Source organism: Delphinus delphis, chromosome 19 (assembly GCF_949987515.2).
Source record: "Delphinus delphis chromosome 19, mDelDel1.2, whole genome shotgun sequence".
NCBI lineage: Eukaryota > Metazoa > Chordata > Mammalia > Artiodactyla > Delphinidae > Delphinus > Delphinus delphis.
The window spans coordinates 20,950,299-20,971,566 of record NC_082701.1 but is presented as its reverse complement, the minus strand read 5'-3'; the positions used below and the strand labels follow the sequence as shown (position 1 = coordinate 20,971,566).

The window sequence follows — 21,268 nt, the reverse complement described above, 5'->3', positions numbered from 1 at the left end:
GCCGCCACCGCCGCCGCCGCCGCCGCCGCCGCTGCGTCCTCTCAGCCTTGCGCTCCGCCCGCTGGCTCTGCCGCCGCAGCCCGGCCCAGGAGCGCAGAGTCTTGGGCACCGGCCCCGCAGCCTAACCACCCTTCGGGCCGCGTGCGCTGCAGCCGGCATGGGGGGCCACTAAGAGCGGGCACTCCTTCCCTCTGGCACCTCCCCCGGTCCCTGGCCACTGGACTCCGGCCAGCGCACCTCGGGCACCTCTGGCCCCCAGTCCGGCGCCTGGCACGGCCCTCCGCTGTGACCCTCCAGATCTGAGCACCGTGTCCCCACCCCACCCCCGCCTGTGCCTGGGACACCTGGGTCCCCCGGCGGCCCCGAGCAAAGGGGCGGGGGGGAGCATGAAGCCGCTGGAGAAATTTCTGAAGAAGCAGACGTCGCAGCTGGCGGGGCGAACGGTGGCGGGAGGTCCCGGCGGGGGTCCGGGGAGCTGCGGCGGGCCTGGAGGGGGTGGGGGACCTGGCGGGGGCGGCGGTCTAGCCGGGGGACCGCGGCCGCTGCAGCGGCGTCAGAGCGTGTCTCGTCTGCTGCTCCCAGCTTTCCTCCGGGAGCCCCTCGCCGAGCCGGGTCTGGAGCCGCCCCCAGAGGAGGACGGTGGAGAGCCGGCGGGGGTCGCGGAGGATCTCGGCAGCGGGGGGCCCTGTTGGCTGCAGCTGGAGGAGGTGCCGGGGCCCGGGCCTCTCGGGGGAGGGGGTCCCCTGCGCTCCCCTTCCTCATACTCCTCAGACGAGCTGTCCCCGGGCGAGCCTCTGACTTCCCCACCCTGGGCCCCGCTGGGCGCCCCCGAGCGGCCGGAGCATCTTCTGAACCGGGTTCTGGAGCGGCTGGCCGGAGGGGCCACCAAGGACAGCGCCGCCTCAGGTAAGGGGTGGCTGGCTCATCCATCCCGGAGTAGGGGGTTGCCACCTGGTTCCTCTTCCTTTGCCCTTGGACGGTGGGTGGGGGTTGCCCTATGCCGAGCCTCGGCGTGGGGGCGGGGGAGGGTTGAGTGGTCAGCTGGGGGCCTATGGGAGGAACAGACCTTTCTGCAGCAGAGAAGTGGCAGTGCCACCTTCCTCCCTGTAGCAGCCTCACCCATGGCTGCAGAAGAAGCTGAACCCCTTTCTCTCCTTAAGCCACCCTTCCTCTCACCTGGACGTTTCATCTAGACCCTCATGCGTCCCTGATGCTGACTACCTCCTTCTGTGGCCCAAAATTAAGGCCTGACACACTAAGATGGAAGCTGCCCAGACCAGTCAGTGCAGCCCCCTAGAGGTGGCCAAGCCCCACAAGACCTTCCAGGAGTCCCCGATTCCGTTTAGAAGACCCAGAGCAGAGGGCTGGCCCACTCAGTGGGGCAGTGCCAGACAGGCACGCGGCCCAAGCTGCCTTTTGGGCTCCGGCAAAGGGATGTATTGTCCTTAGCAGCTTGGGGGGAGGGAGGTATTCTAGTTGGGGGCTGACTCAGAAGGTATTTGTTGGGGGAGAGGCAGCTGGGCAGACATCAGGGCCCTGCAGCATCCCGGGGGGTCTGAACCTCTCCGACTCCCACCCTTCCAGTGGCAGGCCTCAGCACATGGCCTCTTTAAAAAATAACCGCACCCTGAGAGGCTTATTCCCTGAATGATGATGCTATTTTGCCACTCCCCACCAGCACCCGTACTAAGGGGATTCTGAGGAAACTGAGGCCTCAGATTGCTGGTTAGTGGCTGAGGTAGAAGACCGGAGGGTCTTTAGGGCTAGCTCTCGGCATTTCACCAAGCCCAGCGGGGTCTGAGGATTGGGAGCCCTGGTTGAGGGCCTAAAGATGGGGTTTCATGCTTTGCTCCCAGACCTTTGCAGGGAGTCCTAACCCAGGTGTGTGGAATGGGGCTCCACTCCCCTAGATTTTTCTCAACACCCAGGTACTCTCCTTGGCTCAGGTTGTAGTTGCCCTGGGGAGCTGACACCTTTTGGATTTAATTAGAAAAATATCAGACACACACAGCTCTCTTAACCATAACTTCCCGCCTACACCACACACCCTATGTCTCTATGACACATTCCCTGGGGAGGCTGTTCATTGGACCAGAGCCTGCCTTGGAAGAGACAGACGCCAAACTGTAGCCCCCATAGCAGCATCTCCCCCACTCTGCCCCCACGTTCCTCTTCCTTTGCTCTGTTTAGCTCTCCTGTGAGATAAAGAGTAGAGGAAAGATTTTGGGCATCCCTATTCCTCGTCCCCATACCTGGAGCTGAGGGTCAGGGCTGGGGGGCTCAGACTCACTTTAAAAACTTGGCAGAGAGGAAAAGGGAGAAACTGTCTTTCCCCTTCCGCAGGGGCAGGGGCCTGGTGCCACAGGCGCTGCTCAGTCTTCCCTGGGGAAGGACTCTTGAACTGACTGTCACCGTATTATCTGGACTGGCAGGCTGGATCCCCAGAGTAACTGCTTTGGGGAACCCCAAACCAGTCCCAGAGTGAATGAGAATCAGCGTAACCTGCCACTCTGATATTCTCCAATATAACCAATGTTCTTAAGCCATCTCGGTTCCCTCCCAGGGCGTGTGGGAGGAGGGGACTTACAGAAGGTACCCCAAACTAACCAAAGGCTCTCAAACGTCTAAGCAGCCCCACCTGCCCACTGTACTCTGACGCTCTGCTGGCCTCAGGAGTCTGGGTTCTTACTCCAGCTCCACGCAAGTCCCTCCCACAGCTCTGGGCCTCAGTTTCTCATTTGTGAAATGAAGTAGTTGAAGTAGAGGATCTGGTGTTGATTCTCCTGCTCCACCTTCATGGCTGGAATTGGAGGCCAGGGGACGGTGACCCGGGGGCCATCAGAAGCCTTGGTTTTGCCCTGGGGCAGTACCTGGGGACCTGGCCCTAACCTGTCCTGGTGAGGACACCTGGCTCCCTCCCCGAACCCTGCCTGTCTGTGTGTGCCAGGCTGCCCTGCCCCACCCCAGGTCTGGCTGCAAGTCAGGGCGACCTTGTACCTGGCTGACGGGCTGAGCCAGGCCCAGATGGGGGTGTGGAGGGAGAAAGGGTGGTGTGAGGAACCACTCCCCTCCACCCTTCCATCATTAACTCTTTCATCCCTGGGCGTCCGGAGGACACAGGCTTTCTATTTAAAGGCTTTGGGATCAAAGAGATGGCAGTCGCTCCCTCTCCCTTTGAATGGGGCTGGTTCTCACCTGCCTAGTTGGAACTCAAATTTGTTAGGTAGGGAGTGAAGAAGGGCGGAGGGACACACACACACACACACACACACACACGTTGACCCTAACCTCTGTGCTTAAAAGTTCTCTTTGTCTAGAGACACTTCTGGGGGCTACCTCTTCCTCTTTTTTTCAGGCAGATCTCAAGCTTGGTGTATTAACTGACCAGCTTCCCACACACATTGGAGAGAAGTGGGCGTGGCCATGCAAGCGCGCCCCCTCCTTCTCTCCAGCCGCCTCGGCAGCTGCCAACCCCACCCCCGCAGCGGCTGCCCAGAACCTTCACATGTGTGTGTGTGCGCGTGTGTGTGTGCAGAGCGTGACTGGGCAGGTGGCTGGGGCTCCAGCCTGGCTAAAGAGAATTTGCCCTCGGAGGCAAGAGAGGGGGTGGTGGGTGTCAAATTGGGTCCTGGAAGTGCCCTCCCGACATCAGTGGTGACAATTGCTCTCTACAGATATCCTGCTGGATGACATCGTCCTCACGCATTCTCTCTTCCTTCCCACGGAGAAGTTTCTGCAGGAGCTACACCAGTAATATCCTTTTGGGGAGCTTGCAAAAGGGGAGGTCAGGAGGGAGCCACCCCCCCTCACCCCACATGTGATGTGAGGGTCTAAGCTCTTCCCTAGAAAACACACCTGGGTTTCAATTCCAGGTTTTTCACTCACCAGCTGTGTGACCTTGGGCAGCTCACCTAACCTCCTGGGGCCTCAGTTTCCTCTTCTGTAAAACGGGGGTAAATAGCACCTGCCCTGCCTCTCTATGGGGCTGCTGTGGAGACCATTCTGACAGCAGATGTGGGAGTGCTCTGGAGACTGCAGAGCCCTGTATAGATGTAAGGGGTTATTACTCTATTAAGAGTGCCTCTCTCCCCACTGAATTATTGCTCTGAACATCTGGTTGCCCAGTGAGTTATTACAGGGTCTGATGTAAACATCAGGTCGTGGCTGTGCTTCAGCGGGGTCTACTAGAGACAAGCCACTGGCTGGGCTATTCACAGGGCCTCTCACCAGGTTATTCTAGGACCTAATTATAAACGTCAGGCCAGTGAGTAGAATATCATAGGCTCTCTTAGAAACACCAGGCCTTACACTGAAGTCTTGTCAGGCTTGTGGTTAGCACCATTGGCCTTTATCAGCCTGCTGTAAGCTCCAGGCTGTGGGCTGATCAGGGGTTGGGTGGGTCCAGGCAGAGTGGCTTCTAGTGAATTTTCTCAGGTGAAATTCAAACAGGCAGGGGCAGGAGCTGGATGTGGTCTAGTGGGTGTCATCCCTACCTACTCTGGCAAAAACCTGGGCTGGGGCATGAGGTGGTCTTGGTTCCAAGGGCCCCTGGAGCCCCTTTCTCCATGGCCCCAAACCTAGAGAATTTTTAGGGGTAGCCTTGCCTCCCATTGCCTCCCATACCCCTTCCCGGTGTCCTCAGGTCTGCCTGCCCAGGGCTTTTTCTTAACTTAAGGGTCAGCTTTGTTTGGGCAGGAGGCATGGAGGGCCCCGAGGGGCTTGGCCGGAAGCAGGCCTGTCTAGCCATGCTCCTTCATTTCTTGGACACCTACCAAGGGCTGCTGCAGGAGGAAGAGGGGGCTGGCCGCATCATCAAGGTGGGCCTGGGATGAGAAGGTGGGTGAGCAGGCTGTTTGCTCTGGAAGGGGACCCCTTTGAAGGAACCATACTTCTCAAGCTGGGTACCTGGAAGGAAATGATGCCAGTGAGCCTTAGCATGTACGGTTCTTCTGTGCTCGCAGGCATGGAGACCCTGCCCCGCCCTTGCAGAGGGTGATGCTTGAGACCCCTGCCCTCACCTTCTCTCTTCTCATCTCTGCAGGATCTGTACCTGCTGATTATGAAGGATGAGTCCCTTTACCAGGACCTGCGAGAGGACACACTGAGGCTGCACCAGCTTGTGGAAACAGTGGAGCTAAAGTGAGGGGAATAGGCTGGGGGAGGGGACAGGAAAGAAATCCCCCTTGTTCCTCTATTACAGGGCTGGGTGCCTGTGGCCTTTGGGCTCCAAGATGCTTTTATTTTCATTCCCTTTCTCTTACTGGAGAGTAGCACAAAGCACTGTCTCCAGTCATTTTTGGGGTCCATTCTCCCATCCATTTATTTGTCAATCCAATGGTGTACTGATAAATATTGAACGATCAGCACTTCAGGAAAAAGAGCCCTGGTTTATAGCTTTTGCTGATTCCCATGGTGTAAATTCTCTCACTGTGGTTGATTCCAAGCTACCAGTATGACATTACTGAATGTGAAGTTGGGAAGAGATGTGCAGTAGCAGGCCATTAGGTACTATCTTCACCATATAAATCCAACAGACGTAACTTAACCTGAAGAGCATAGATAAGAGTAAAAGGTAGTGAAACAATTAGGAAACTACTTTTTGGGTAATAATTTGGCTGTAAGTTTATAAAACATATATATATATATGTTTATATATAAATATATGTTTTATATATATGTAAGTTTACATATGTATGTATAATTAAATTTTGAATGGCTATGTTTAAAAACCAGTTGGCAGAACTCCCCAAAATTTAACAATCTGCTTTCATGAACCAATGTGAGCTGGCTTCAGGACACTACCGCATCCATCCCTCCATCTTTTCAGCCCTTTCAGTTTCTCCCTGCTCCATCCCACCATCATAACCCTCATTTAGGCGTCATTATCTCTCACCTGGATTATCGCCACAGCCTCCCATCCAGGGCTTCAGCTTATGGCTTTGTGTCTTTCTTATGCTGACCCCAGAGAGATCTTTCAAACTTGACAACATTGTGCTTCTGTTCCAAGAATATCCACGGCCCCCCATTGCCTACAAGATAAAGTTGCAACATCCGAGACTCTCTCTTTCTGCCTCTGGTCATTCTTCCCATCTCATCTCCCACATCCCCCTTCACCCGTGACACTCCCTATACACCCCACCATTCCACGAACACCTTTGTGTTCCCAAATTCCTGCTGTCACTTATGTGGTTCACCCCAGCGTGCCCTCCTCCCACCCCCTTCTCTTCCTGTTGTCCTTCAAGGTCCAGGTCAAATGCCATCCTCCCAGTGAAGGCATCTTTTAGTAGTAGCTGTCCCTCCCCCATACCAACGTAACTCTTCTTGTACCTTTATTATATCACCTAACACCTCCTGCCTCGTGTTAGATGTAGCTGTATGCATGTCTCCCTCCCTCCCAGACTGTGAAGTTCTTTTTTTTTTTTAATTTATTTTATTTTTGGCTGCGTTGGGTCTTCGTTGCTGCGTGCAGGCTTTCTCTAGTTGCAGTGAGCGGGGGCTGCTCTTCATTGCGGTGCGCGGGCCTCTCATTGCAGTGGCTTCTCTTGTTGTGGAGCGTAAGCTCTAGGCGCGCGGGCTTCAGTAGTTGTGGCACACGGGCTCAGTAGTTGTGGCTCGTAGGCTCTAGAGCGCAGCCTCAGTAGTTGTGGAGCACAGGCTTAGCTGCTCTGCGGCATGTGAGATCTTCCCGGACCAGGGCTTGAACCGTGTCCCCTGCACTGGCAGGCGGATTCTTAACCACTGCACCACTGGGCAAGTCCCCCAGACTGTGAAGTTCTTGTTGGCAAAATTCAGCAGACAGCTGATGACCTACACCTACCATGTGCCAGGCAGTGTGCTAGACCTGTAGGATGAAAATAAAATTCAGTCAGCTCTCAATCTTGTAAAAGAGATAAGACATGAACATAAACAAATATTAGCCCAATGTCCTACAGCTATTAAGACAAAATGGTGACCTCTCCTGGTGGGTGGGACGGATAGAGAAGAATTCACGGAAGAGGTGGCATTTGATTTGGGTCATTCAGACAGTTGTCCCATGCTGGCCATCGTCCTCTCTTCTTACCCCCTTCACCACTCTCTGAACCTGATGCCGGGGCATCCTTGACCAGTTCTGATATCCCTGATTGATGTTGCCTGCCTTGCATGCAGTATGCCTGGCAGGACTTCCTGATGCCCAGCTGTGTCCACAGCAGGATCCCGGACGAGAGCCAGCTGCCCAGCAAGCAGGTGAAGCCACTCTTCCGCCACTTCCGTCGGATAGACTCCTGTCTGCAGACCCGCGTGGCCTTCCGGGGTTCCGATGAGAGTGAGTGTGGACCGTAGGAGGGGCAGGGATTCCTTAGTGGCTCCGGGGGCTCCGGATCTCGGGCACCCTCTGTGGAGTCTCCCTTTTTCATAGAACCAGTCCTTTTCACAGCATATTTTTCAGAGGCCAACCAATTTCAGGTTGGGGTGGGGTGGGGAACAGAGGTGCCCAGGGGGGAACTGTGCTGATGCTGCTGTTCTGCCCACTGGTGAAAAACCACCTCCCGGTCTCTATCCAGTCTTCTGCCGGGTCTATATGCCTGACCATTCCTACGTGACCATACGCAGCCGCCTCTCAGCATCTGTGCAGGACATTCTGGGCTCTGTGACGGAGAAATTGCAGTACTCAGAGGAGCCTGCGGGGCGTGAGGATTCCCTCATCCTGGTAGCTGTGGCCTCCTCAGGAGGTGAGGGTCAGAAGGAGCTGGGCTGGGGAGCGGGGGTGGGGGGGGCGGGGGGCACAAACAAAGAAATTCACAAGCCCAGTGCCTTGGGGCAGGAGTAAAGACTGAATTCTAGGCCCTGGCTGCTACTCCAAGTGCGGTCCTGGGACCAGACACATGAGCATCACCTGGGAGCTTGCTAAAAATGCAGTATCTCAGACCCCACTCCAGACCTGCAGAATCAGAATGTGCGTTTTAACAAGATCCCCGGGTGATTCTTGTGCACATTAAAGTTGGGGAGCAGTGGTCCAGGACACTTGCATGCTGCCTGGGTGCTTTGCCTCTTACATTGGAATCTTGTCCTTTAACTTCCACGAGCATCTAAGGATGCTACGTTTTTGAGGCCAAAGGCACAGGGTGGGCCTCCAATCCCGGTAGGAAGGCAAAAACCCTGCAGTGTAGTCATAGCCTTATTTTCCTCTAATTCAGAAAAAAAAATTCCTGCTTTCCCAGTGTCACAGGGATGGATGATAGACTAAGAGAAGAGCTATAAAGAAGGTTGGGAGCCAAAAGGAGGTTATAAATGCAAGAGAACTCATTTTTTGAAAAATGTCAGATAAATATGGCATAAACTGGTGATGATATGAGTCCTGTTAGTCTAGAACATGTCTGGGCGGGATTAGGAGTTTCTGGAGGGGACGGCGGTGGTGGCTGGGGTGTGTGAGGGTACAGGGGCCGGGGCTGAGGCAGGGCAGCTCGTTCTCCTGCAGAGAAGGTCCTTCTCCAGCCGACCGAAGACTGTGTCTTCACCACGCTGGGCATCAACAGTCACCTGTTTGCCTGTACCCGAGACAGCTATGAGGCCCTGGTAAGAACTTCACAAGCCTGGGCTGACAGGGAAGGCTGAGAGGGACCGGGAGCAGAAATTCAGAAGCCCAGCCCATGTCCCTGCCTGCCACCAGGTGCCCCTCCCCGAGGAGATCCAGGTCTCCCCTGGAGACACAGAGATCCACCGAGGGGAGCCTGAGGACGTCGCCAACCACCTTACTGCCTTCCACTGGGAGCTGTTCCGCTGTGTGCACGAGGTGGGGATTGAGGCTGGAGCTGGCCTGGGGGCCTGGAGGGAGGCAGCGTCTGGGCTGAAAGTTCTGGTTAGGACGCTCCCTGGCAGCGTGCCCTGGGGCAGTGTGCCGCCAGAACCTCTCTAAGCCTTTGTTCCCTTTATCTTAAAAAAAAAAAAAAAAAAAACGCAAAGAGAGAGGAAACACCTCGCCTTACCCGCCCCCCTCCCTGGGTGGTTCAGGATGCAATTGCTGCTTACACAGAGCCTGACCCACGGTTAGAATTCGTAAAATATTCACTATTAAAGAAAATAAGGCAAGGACAATAATGTCGATCAGACGGTTCAAGCGCCTGGCACCGGGTAAGTGTTCAGTAGATGGTAGAGCATTATTAATGTTGGTTGTCTTTTCTCCCCCCTCTCTGTTGCATCCTGTCCTGTCCCGGTTTTCTTCTATTTTCCACCCCTCCCGCCCCGTCCTCCTGCCTTACCCTGCTCACCGCCTCGCACTGCCCTCTTCCCACCCGCACTCCCCACGCCCTGGCGGCCCCTCCTGCCACCGCGGGTGCAGCTGGAGTTCGTGGACTACGTGTTCCACGGGGAGCGCGGCCGCCGGGAAACGGCCAACCTGGAGCTGCTGCTGCAGCGCTGCAGCGAGGTCACGCACTGGGTGGCCACCGAGGTGCTGCTCTGCGAGGCCCCGGGCAAGCGCGCGCAGCTGCTCAAGAAGTTCATCAAGATCGCGGCCATGTGAGTGCGGCGGCCGCGGAGGGGGAGGCCATGGCCAGCCGCCCCCCCGCTGACCCCGCCTCCCGCCCCCGCAGCTGCAAGCAGAACCAGGACCTGCTGTCCTTCTTCGCCGTGGTCATGGGGCTGGACAACGCCGCGGTCAGCCGCCTGAGGCTCACCTGGGAGGTGATGAGACCTCTTTCCTTTCTTCTCCTCCCACCTGTGCTGGCCCACCTCGGGGGTCTTGGCCTCCACCCTCAGCCTAGACATCTCGGGCTCACCCCAAAGCGGCCTCCCGGGACCGCTGCTCGCCTCTGGGGAGCTTTTGTGCCGATTGGAAGGAGGCGCCCTCTTCTGGCAAATACAGCCCCGGGGCACACAGCAGGGCTGAGGGACCCGGTCCCAGGGCAGATTAGTAGAGGCGGATTCCCCTGGGGGTGGGGGTGGGGGTGGGGGTGGGGTGGGAGGGGGCAGTCCCGGCCAGATCGCAGCCTTAGCTCTTGGCTTTCAGACAGCACCCAGTGAGGCCTTGTACGTGGCACGTGCATCTGCAGAGGCCTCCATTTCCCCAGAATAACTCGTTCCTCTGGGCCGCTTCAAGCTCCCCAGACCTAGCCCAGGGCTGGTTCTACTTCCCCGCCGGCCAGCTTCCCAGCCCCCTGGGAGACACTCAGACCCTTTCCCCCTCTAACACCTGGGGATTAGTCAGGAGATCCCGTGAAACCCAAGGAGCTCCAGACTCTGACATCTCTTCTTCCTTCAAACTGCAGAAGCTGCCAGGGAAATTCAAGAACTTGTTCCGCAAATTTGAGAACCTGACAGTGAGTGGGTTTGGCTCTATTATCTGCCCCTGGACTGGCACCCCAGAGAATGTCTGTGCCCATAAACCTTTTACCTCAAGCTTCCCTTTCAAGGTTTTTAGTGCCTGGGTCCCCCCACCCCTGCCCGCCCTTGCCCACCACGCTGGGAGGGAAGATGGGAGGATTGCTGCTTCGTTATCCCTGGAGGAGAGGGGAGAGCAGTTGAGCCCCAAGCAAGACACCCAAACACACCCCTATCTGACTGAAGATATTTCTAGGGCAGGGGCTGAGGGAGGGAGTGGGGGATGACTTTGGGGTACACTGGGCCTGTCTGTCCCTTTATCCCTCTTCTGTGGAATGCTAGGACCCCTGCAGGAACCACAAAAGCTACCGAGAAGTGATCTCCAAGATGAAACCCCCTGTGATTCCTTTCGTGCCTCTGATCCTCAAAGGTGAGAGTCACTTCCAAGCTACATTCTTCTCTCCACGCTCTCCATGCCCCATTCTGACCCTCCGTCCCCTCTGAACTCAGCTCTGTGTGTTCAGCTCTCTCTGAACCCACCTAGAGAGGAGTTCCCCCCAGATTGAGTGCGGTCGGGGGGAGGGGAAGGGCCCTTTGGACCTCCTCTCTTACCCATTTGCTTCTCTCCCCATCCCTAGACCTGACTTTCCTGCACGAGGGGAGTAAGACCCTTGTAGATGGTTTGGTGAACATTGAGAAGCTGGTGAGTGGCACTGCCAACCTCACTCCCATTGAGTGGGGGAGGGCTGGCATCCTCGTCCTCTCCTAGCATCCCCCCTAAAGGTGCCAGCCTTCCTCATGGCACCCAGCTTGCCTGACAGACTCCTGTCTTCCTGGAGGTGTCACTGTGACAACCTGCCCACGGGTGGCAAAACTGACAGGCAGCTCAGGGTGGGGGGGCAACTCTGCCTCCCCCTCACCTGGCACCCTATTGCACCCCTTCTTTGGTCCTTTAGAGACCCTCCAGAGCTGGGGACTGGAGGGAGTTAAACCAAGAGAGTTGGAGATTGGAGGAGGGAGAGCATTAGAAGGGGGGGCATCTTTCTGTGCCCTTTTCAGGACTCATTCCTTGTCATCTCCCAGCATTCAGTGGCTGAAAAAGTGAGGACCGTCCGCAAATACCGGAGCCGGCCCCTTTGTGAGTAACCCACAGCGTTTTGAGAGCGTTGCAGGTAGAGCTTTGACTGAGCAGGGGGGGTTCCTGGGAGAGGTCCCCAGTTAAATGTTTATTTCCTAAAATGTGTCATTTCTCCATTCTCTCCTTGGCCTGCCTGGGGGGCCCTCCTGCCCAACATCTGTCCCAATCCACACCCTTCTCCTCTGGCTGGTATGTGTGTAGGGGAAGAAGGGTGGCCAGCACCCTGACTGCCTCCCTGTCTTCACACCCCCAGGCCTTGATATGGAGGCCTCCCCACATCACCTGCAGACCAAGGCCTACGTGCGCCAGTTCCAGGTCATCGACAACCAGAACCTCCTTTTCGAGCTCTCCTACAAGCTGGAGGCCAATAGTCAGTGAGAACGGAGCTTCTGGCTGGCCCTTCACCAGGGTCCTTGGGCGCCTGGCACTCAAGCACTTTGCACGACGTCCCAACCCACGTCTGACCTCTGTCCCCGGGAGCAGGAAAGAGTTGGGTGGACTTAGCCCTGGACTCACAAGCCTGTTTGTCCTGCTGAAGTCCTCTCCGCCTTGCTCCTTCAAGCCCAAACCACACTCTGCTGGTGCCTGCCCTCCCAGGGAACGTGGGCAGAGAGCTCCTTCCCCAGCCCCTCGCATAGAGGTCTGTTCCGGAGGTGCAGTTCCCAGCCTCCTCTTCCCAAGCAGGCAGGAATGCTGCCCCCTTCCCATCTCGCAGAGCGGAGTTACGGGAGGGATTGGCGTCCTTCCTCTCCACCGCCTGCCAGGCTTCTCCATGGTCACGCTGGGACCCCTAGATGGACCCCCGAATATTATAGTTACCTTGTGTCCGTGTGGGTGTGTGCGTGCGTGTGTGTGTGTGTGTATGTGCGCCCCCTTTGAAGGAGCAGGAGTGCATCTGGTAGTTGAGGGAGGGTGTTGTGTGTGCCGGGGAGGGGGTCCTTCTGTTTGGTGCTACCCTTGTCTACTCTGCCGCTGGGACGGTGTGGGGAGCTTTCGCCGCCCCACCACTCCCTGCCCAGCTCCTCTGATGCCCTGTATGTCCAGGCTTGTGGGTGAAGCTGCTCGGGAGGGCAAGGAGAAGCAGCAGACGGGAGGGTTACCCATCAGCCCTTAGGATTTCCCCCCTCAGGCCTCCCAAAGGTCCCTGGGTGGGCTCCCATGAGAGGGTGAAAGATGCTCAGGGAAACACTGGCCTAAGCTGCCTATTGGACCCTCCGTCTGCATTGCAGTGGGGTGAGGTGTGGCAGGGTCGGGTTGGGGTGCCCGCTGTCCCTACTCCTGCTGTTCGGGTGTCTCACTGCTAAGCAGGGAGTTGTCACCTCCCTTCTGGCTCTTCTGTGGGATACCAACACATGGTCTCATCCTCCTCCCTGTCTTGACTCCCCCTTGGCCCTTCCCATCAGAGCTGGGGTGGGGTGGACCCCTGTACCTGGGGCAGGCAGCCCCCCAAGGTGGGGAACGAAACGGCAGAGACTGGAAAGGCAAAACTGGGCTCTGGCGATGCCTTTATTACCTGTCTGTCTCCCCTCTGTCTCCCATCACGGGCCTCCAGGGCTGAGGGGTGCAGGGCTCCCGGCAGCTACGGTGTGAGGTTTCCTGGTGCAGCCTCACCCTCCTTTCTGGCACCACCTCTTTCCCTTCCGAAGAGGCAGCAGCCAAAGCAGCTGCCGTTCCTATTCTGAGAGTGTATATATTTTTTACCAAAAGCTCGGGAATTGTAAATTTATTTTTTAAAACTCAAAGAGGGAAAGAGCCTTGTATCATATGTAAACAGTGTATCATAGGTTATGTTGTACAGTCCCTTTTATACAGCGGTCTGTCTTGCTCCTGCCCCCCCCAAAAAAATGTCTATAGACTCCCCACCCCCAGCACATTCACAGGCGCTGTGTCCCACCCCCTCCATCCCTCACAGACAGGGACCTCTGTCTATCTACTCCTCCCTGCTACTGCTGATGTGCCCTTCTCTCCCTGCAGCCGCCCTTCCTCCCGACCCCTCTTAGCAGCCTTGTCACTCCAGCTCTCATCATCCTCCCCAAACCCTGGGGCCCGCTGGTCCAGTCTCTGCTGCTGCCCACCCCTAGCCTTGACGCCTGCCCTGCTGCTGCCCAGGGGCCTCCGGACGCCTTCCTGTGCCCCACAGCTTTTCCAGAGTGAAACGTGTGTACTGTACAGGCTCGGTTGTCATTGCAGAAACCTCCCGGTGGAGTAAAAGCTGATAAAATTCTGAATCAACCCGTCTGCTGTTCTCCATTCTGTTTCTTTGAGCCTGGGGAAGGAAAGGCCGAGGGAGGGGAGAGGGAATCACCTCTTGGGGCTCTGGGCTACCTCAACCAGGCTGTTCTGGAGTGACTTTGAAAATGTGGGTGAGAGGAAAAGGCGCTAACCTTGGAAGAAATGCCACCTAGTGCCTGGGACTTGCAAGAGTGAATGTTTTCGTTCTTCCACGTTCCAGGTGCCATGGATATGTGATCGCGTTTAATTCTAACACTGTGAGGTGGAAGCTAGAAGCTGGGCAGTCCCAGCATAATGTCCAAGTTACAGGGCGAGCGAGGGGGCAGAACGGGGCCCCTAACCCAGATGTGTCCGCTATAGACAGCATGCACGTTCTCTAGCCCAGGGGTCCCCAACCCTCAGGCGGCGGACCGGTAGTGGTCCGTGGCCTGTTAGGAACCGGGCCGCACAGCAGGAGGTGAGCGGCGGGTGAGCGAGCGAAGCTTCATCTGCCTCTCCCCATTGCTCGCATTACCGCCTAAACCATCCCCCCCGCCATCCGTGGAAAAATTGTCTTCCACGAAACAGGTCCCGGGTGCCAAATAGGTTGGGGACCGCTGCTCTAGCCGCTACCCAGACAGCATGCACTCTGCACACAACCAGTACCTACCAGTTATACTATGCGGAGAATCTAGAGCCTCGTGTTAGGCTCTAATGAGAGCCTGAGCCCCAGGAGACATCATATACTCAAACAGCTACACGTGAGCCCTTGACCTTCCCTCATCCTGCATCAGTTATTCCCTCAGTCTTCTGCATCTCAGAAAATGGTCCTCTCGGGCTTCCCTGGTGGCGCAGTGATTGACAGTCCGCCTGCCGATGAGGGGGACGCGGGTTCGTTCCCCGGTCCGGGAGGATTCCGCATTCCGCGGAGCGGCTGGGCCCATGGGCCATGGCCGCTGAGCCTGCGCGTCCGGAGCCTGTGCTCTGCAACGGGAGACGCCACAACAGTGAGAGGCCCGCGTACCAAAAAAAAAAAAAAAAGTCCTCTTATCCACCCAAGTTTTCCAGGCGAGAATCTAAGACTCACCCTCGATGCCTCTTTCCCTCATCCCTCACTCATCTCATCGGCCTGGCCCGGCGGTTACAACTCCAGAACACAACCTGATCAGTCCACTTCTCTACGATTTCTCTATTACCACCCAGTCCAGACGCTTTCACGTCTTCCCTGGACGACTGCACTAGCCTCCTACCTGGGCTCTCGGCTTCCTCTCTCCAACCTGCTCTTAACCCCACCAGTTGGGTCTCCACACTGCAGCCAGGGTGCTCTTTTACAAACCTGAATCGGATAATGTACGGCTAAACTTAAAGAGCAGCGATACCAGGTGTCAGTGAGAATGCAGAGCGACTGGCACTTCTGTACATTGCTGGCGGGAGTCTAAATTGGTACAACCAGTTTGGAAAACTGTTCGGTCGTATCTACTAAAACTAAATGTACACCGTACCTGTGACCTAGCATTTCCATTCCTAGGTGTATATTCATGATAAAGAAGTTAGAAAAAACCCAAGTATCCTTCAACAGGTGAATGGACAAATCAATTGTAGTATATTCTTATAATGGAATATTACATAGCAATAAAAGGAACAAATGACTACTACCTGCATAAATGAATCTCATAGACATAATATTGAGTAAGCAAACCAGACATATAAACTACACACTATATAATTCTGTTTAGAGAAGTTAAAAAACAGGCAAAATTATGGGGATTGGAGTGAAAATAGTGGTTACTCATGGAGTGGGAGAGAGTATTGAAGGGGTGTGAAGAAACCCTGTGTGGTGATAATAATGTTCTGTGTCAGGGACTTCCCTGGTGGTCCAGTGGTTAAGAATCCGCCTTCCAATGCAGGGGATGAGGGTTCGATCCCTGGTGAGGGAACTAAGATCCCACATATGCTGCGGGGCAACTAAGCCCTCGTGCCACAACTAGAGAGCCCGCGTGGCGCAACTAAGACCCGACGCAGCCAAATAAATGAATTAATTAATTAAAAAAATATGCCCGGGGGAATTCCCTGGTTTAAAAAAAGTTCTGTATCTTTTTTTTTTTCATTGAAGTATAGTTGATTTACAATGTTGTGTTTAGTTTCAGGTGTACAGCAAAGTGATTCAGTTATGTACATACACATACATTTATACATATATGTATATGTACATATACATATATGTATGTGTGTATATATATATATATTCTTTTCCATTATAGGTTATTAAAGATATTGAATATAGTTCCTTGTGCTATACCGTAGGTCCTTGTTTATCTATTTTATATATAGTAGTGTATATCTGTTAATCCCAAATTCCTACTTTATTTCTCCCCCACTTTCCCCCTTGGTAGCCATAAGTTTGTTTTCTATGTCTGTGAGTCTATTTTTGTTTTGTAAATAAGTTGCTTTGTAACATTTTTTTAGATTCCACGTATAAGTGATATCATATGATATTTGTCTTTCTCTGTCTAACTTACTTCACTTAGTATGATAATCTCAGGTCCATCCATGTTGCTGCAAATGGCAATATTTCATTCTTTTTTATGGCTGAGTAATATTCCATTGTATATATGGACCACATCTTCTTTATCCATTCGTCTGTTGATGGACATTTAGGTTGCTTCTATGTCTTGGCTACTGCAAATAGTGATGCTATGAACATAATGTTCTGTATCTTGACCTGGATGTGGTTACACGTGTGTGTGTGTGTGTGTCCATTGAGATTTATACATTTCACTGTAATGTTACAGTTCAACTAAAACAATTCTGATTATTATAATGCTCCTCTGTTTTTGATAACACTTAGGTGAAAAATCAAAATGCTCTCTCTCTGACCTCACCTCCTCTCCCTTCTCTCACTCATCCCACTCCAGCCACATTGACTGCCTTACTGCTCCTAAAACACATAACACTCATTCTTGTCTCAGGGATTTTACCTTTGCTCTTCCCTGAGCCTTTCCTGACTATTCTGATCCCACCCCCACACACCCCCCACTCTCTCTCCCCTAATCCTCCTGTGTTTTCTTCAAAGTTCTCATCGCTACCTGACATCATCTACTCTTCTTTGTGTATTTGCTCCTCCAGCCCCCAGAATGTTAGCTCCATGTGTTTCTCTTGTTCACGCTTCAGAACCTAGAACAGTACTTGGCACCAAGAAGACACTTGATACATATTTGCTGAATGAGTAAATTAGGTTGTTTGAAATAGGAGCTGTAAGAAGGGGACAAGACACAGGATAATAAATGCTCTTGGAGTTAAGCCAAGGAGATTCACTACTCGTCTGGGGATAGGGGGGTGGGGGACAATAAGAGAAAACTCCTTGGGGGACTTCCCTGGCTGTCCAGTGGTTAAGACTCCGTGCTTCCAGGGACTTCCCTGGTTGTGCAGTGGTTAAGAATCCGCCAGCCAATGCAGGGGACATGGGTTCGAGCCCTGGTCCTGGAAGATCCCACATGCCGCAAAGCAACAAAGCCCATGCGCCACAACTACTGAGCCTGCACTCTAGAGCCCGTGAGCCACAATTACTGAAGCCTGCGTGCCTAGAGCCCGTGCTCCACAACAAGAGAAGCCACCACAATGAGAAGTCCGTGCACCGCAACGAAGAGTAACCCCCACTCACCACAACTAGAGAAAGCCCGTGCACAGCAACGAAGACCCAATGCAACCAAAATAAAAGAAGACTCCGTGCTTCCAATGCAGGGGGTGTGGGTTCAATCCCTGGTCTGGGCACTAAGATCCCACATACTGTGGGGTGTGGCCAAAAAGTACACACACACACACACACACACACACACACACACACACACAAAACAGAGAGAGAAAACTTCTTGGAAGAGATGACCCAGTCCTTGAAGCAGGCAAAGGGTTTGATGGGCAAAGTGTGGACATGGGAGCGTTGCTCAGCACTGAGAGCTGCCCCTCATGACACGAGGTGGTCAGAGAGCCCTGTGGGCTGTATGGGGAGAGGATGAGCTTACTTAATAATGTTTCACCTCCTAGGCTGGCTTAGCAGTGAAAAAATGGTGGAAATAATTTAGCGTGTAATAAATAAGATGTAATAAGATGCTCTCTGGATCTGGTCCACAGTGAAGAATTTAAGCAGTGCCCTTTGCATCCACTAGGTGTCGCCACCAAGATTACTTCTCACCACCCTTGGGAATAGGGAGGAGGCCTGGGATGGGGAGAGCGGGGTAGAATCTTGAATCTCTCAGAGGGTCTATCTCCAGGCATGAGAAATTTGACCAGAATAACCCATATCTTTCATTCTCTGCCTTTCTACTGGCTCTTTCCCATTAAGCGTTTAAACCCCTCTCAACTCTCCATTTTTACAAACTCTTTTTTGTGTGTGTGGGATCTCAGTTCCCTGACCAGGGATTGGACTCAGGCCACGGCAGTGAAAGCCTGGAACCCTAACCACTAGGCAACCAGGGAACTCCCTACAAATGCTTTCCTTCACCTGACATACACGCTCTAGCTTCTGTACCCCCTCACTTCCAGTTCTAGGCCAAACTTCCTGAAAGGGTTGTCTCTACCTCCTCATGTCCCATTCATTCCTTTTTTACTTTGCCTTGTTCCCCCAACTTTTCAACATGAAAGATTTCAAACACAGAAGAGTTGAAAGATTAGTACAATGAATACTTAGATCTTTTTAGACTCTATGATTAACATTTTGCTAAATTTGCTTTTGTTCTCTCTGTACACACACACACACACACACACACACACACTTTTTCTTTTGCCAACCTACTTGAAAGTAAGTTGCAAACGTTAATATCATTTCATTCCTAAAAGCCTCAGCAGAAATCTCCTAAGAATAAGGACGTTCCCTTACATGTCTACCACACCATTATCACACCTAAGAAAATCAACAGTTGTTCCATGATATCTGCTAATATTCAGTCTATATTTAATTTTCCCAGGTTGTCTCAAAAAAATCTTTAAGAAAACAAAAAAATCCGGATCTGGGCTTCCCTGGTGGCGCAGTGGTTGAGAGTCCGCCTGCCAATGCAGGGGACGCGGGTTCGTGCCCCGGTCCGGGAGGATCCCGCATGCCGCGGAGCGGCTGGGCCCGTGAGCCATGGCCGCTGAGCCTGCGCGTCCGCTGAGCCTGCGCGTCCGGAGCCTGTGCTCCGCAACGGGAGAGGCCACAGCAGTGAGAGGCCCACGTACAGAGAAAAAAAAAAAAAAAAAATCCGGATCTAATCAAGGTCCATGCGTTGCATTCGGCTGTTATTTCTCTTCAGCCTCTTAATCTAGAACAGCTTCTTTTCTTTTCGATGACATTGACTTTTCAAAGTCTAGGACAGATGTCTTGTAAATTCTTGACTTGTCTGATTGTTTCCCCATGCTCTTGTTTACTTGCATCCCCGTCCCCTCTATAGAGTATAAGCTATTAGTTCTGCCTAGAGAGGAGTGTCCAATACAAATATAATGTGAGCCATATCTGTAATTAAAATTTTTCTAGTAGTCACATTAAAGAAGTAAGAAGAAACAAGTAAGTTAATTTAATACTTTAACTCAATATATCCAAAATAATATCATTTCAACATGTAATCAATATAAAAATATTGAGACATTTTACATTCTTTTTTTTTGTATTAAGTCACTGAAATCTGGTATGCATGTTATACCCACAGCATATGTCAATTCAGACTAATCACTTTTTTTTTTTTTGCGGTACGCAGGCCTCTCACTGTTGCGGCTTCTCCTGTTGTGGAGCACAGGGTCCGGACGCGCAGGCTCAGCGGCCACGGCTCACGGGCCCAGCTGCTCCGCGACATGTGGGATCTTCCCGGACCGGGGCACGAACCCGTGTCCCCTGCATCGGCAGGCGGACTCTCAACCACTGCGCTACCAGGGAAGCCCTTTTTTAAAATTTATTTTTTATTGAAGTAAAGTTGGTTTACAATGTTGTGTTAATTTCTGCTGTGCAGCAAAGTAACTCAGTTATACACATATATATGTTCTTTTTTTAAAATAAATTTATATATTTTCTTTTTTGTATGCGTTGGGTCTTCGTTGCTGTGCGCGGGCTCTCTCCAGTTTCGGCGAGCAGGGGTTACTCTTCGTTGTGGTGCGCGGACTTCTCATTGCGGTGGCTTCTCTTGTTGCAGAGCACGGGCTCTAGGCGCGTGGGCTTCAGTAGTTGTGGCACGTGGGCTCAGTAGTTGTGACACACGGGCTTAGTAGCTCCGCGGCATGTGGGATCTTCCTGGACCGGGGCTCGAACCCGTGTCCCCTGCATTGGCAGGCGGACTCTTAACCACTACGCCACCGGGGAAGCCCTACGTTCTTTTTTTACATTCTTTTCCATTCTGGTTTATCCTAGGAGAGTGAATATAGTTCCCTGTGCTATACAGTAGGACCTTGTTGCTTATCTATTGTCTATACAATAGTTTGCACCTACTAACCCCAAACTCCCGGTCCGTCCCTCCCCCACCTCCAACCCCCTTGGCAACCACAAGTTTGTTCTTTCTTTATGTCTGTGCAGAATAATGACATTTTTTTTTTTTAATAATGACATTTTAATTGATCAATAGCTACAAGTGACTAACGGCTCCCAGCTTGGACCGTATAGCTCCAGTAGTTTTCCAGAGCTTAAATATTCTAGGGAAGAATACTTTATAGGTGCTGCTGTTAATAGCATTATGCCGGGAGGCGAACAGTGTCAGGCTGGCCCATATTAGTGGTGGCTGTGTTTGACTCTGTGGTTAAGGAGGCACTGCCAGATTTCTCCATTAAAAAGACACTTTGTTTTTTCTCTTTCCAAAGACGCTTTGTTTTTTCTCTTTGCAGTTACTATGTGGTGATTTTTGCATCTGGCAAATATCCTGTGTATCCTAACCATTCACTCTTGTTAAAAAGTTATTTTTAAATGTGTTGTGTAATATTTCAATCATACAAAAAGTTTAAAGACTAATATAATGAACACCCGTGTCTCCACCACTCAGCTTAAATGAAATCTTACCTTACAGCTGAGGCTCCTAGTACCTGCCCCCAGTCACAGGCTCTTCCTTTCTCCCCAGAGGCCACCACTTTCCTGAGTGTGGTATCATTTCCATGAGTTTCTGTAAACTTTCATTACATATGTATATATCTGAAAACAATATAGTGTTTTGCATTCAGGGGGAGTAGCAGTTTTACGGAGATATAATTTGCAACCACTATTTAAAGTGTGTATAGTCCGGGACTTCCCTTGTGGCGCAGTGGTTAAGAATCTGCCTGCCAATGCAGGCGACACAAGTTCGAGCCCTGGTCCAGGAAGATCCCACATGCCGTGGACCAATTAAGCCTGTGTGCAACAACTACTGAGCCTGTGAGCCACAACTACTGAAGCCCGCGCGCCTAGAGCCCGTGCTCTGCAACAAGAGAAGCCACCGCAATGAGAAGCCCGCACACTGCAACGAAGAGTAGCCCCCACTCACCGAAACTAGAGAGAGCCTGCAGACAGCAACAAATGTGACATAGTGAATATACTATGACCCATGAATGCTTTCCAAGTGTGTACACGGTTCAGGTGCATTCCATTTAGTCTTTTCTCCACTTTGCAGATGGGGAGCCTGAGGCTGGTAGAGGTTGAGT

General features: G+C 52.8%; 1 protein-coding gene across 2 annotated transcripts; it reads left to right on the top strand.

The window, feature by feature from the left end:
- Positions 1 to 13,665, top strand: RAPGEFL1 (Rap guanine nucleotide exchange factor like 1). 2 transcript variants are annotated; one of them, XM_059998136.1, is made up of 15 exons: positions 1 to 906; positions 3,675 to 3,753; positions 4,682 to 4,817; positions 5,042 to 5,139; positions 7,191 to 7,303; positions 7,542 to 7,709; positions 8,456 to 8,553; positions 8,648 to 8,770; positions 9,317 to 9,495; positions 9,570 to 9,660; positions 10,245 to 10,295; positions 10,639 to 10,726; positions 10,935 to 10,999; positions 11,380 to 11,434; positions 11,688 to 13,665. In XM_059998136.1, exons 1-15 carry the CDS (start codon positions 387 to 389, stop codon positions 11,810 to 11,812), a joined length of 1,989 nt encoding a protein of 662 aa, XP_059854119.1. In that variant the 5' UTR covers positions 1 to 386; the 3' UTR covers positions 11,813 to 13,665. The 2 variants fall into 2 exon arrangements, with proteins under 2 accessions (XP_059854119.1, XP_059854118.1); XM_059998135.1 differs by having other exon boundaries at positions 7,188 to 7,303.
- Positions 13,666 to 21,268: the final 7,603 nt, after the last annotated feature.

Excerpts from the sequence above, each read along its gene's own strand:
- RAPGEFL1 (XM_059998135.1), top strand. The coding sequence starts at position 387 with ATGAAGCCGCTGGAGAAATTTCTGAAGAAGCAGACGTCGCAGCTGGCG. Across the intron at positions 8,771-9,316 it reads TGTTCCGCTGTGTGCACGAG|CTGGAGTTCGTGGACTACGT; the intron begins GTGGGGATTGAG and ends CCGCGGGTGCAG. Across the intron at positions 10,296-10,638 it reads GCAAATTTGAGAACCTGACA|GACCCCTGCAGGAACCACAA; the intron begins GTGAGTGGGTTT and ends GTGGAATGCTAG.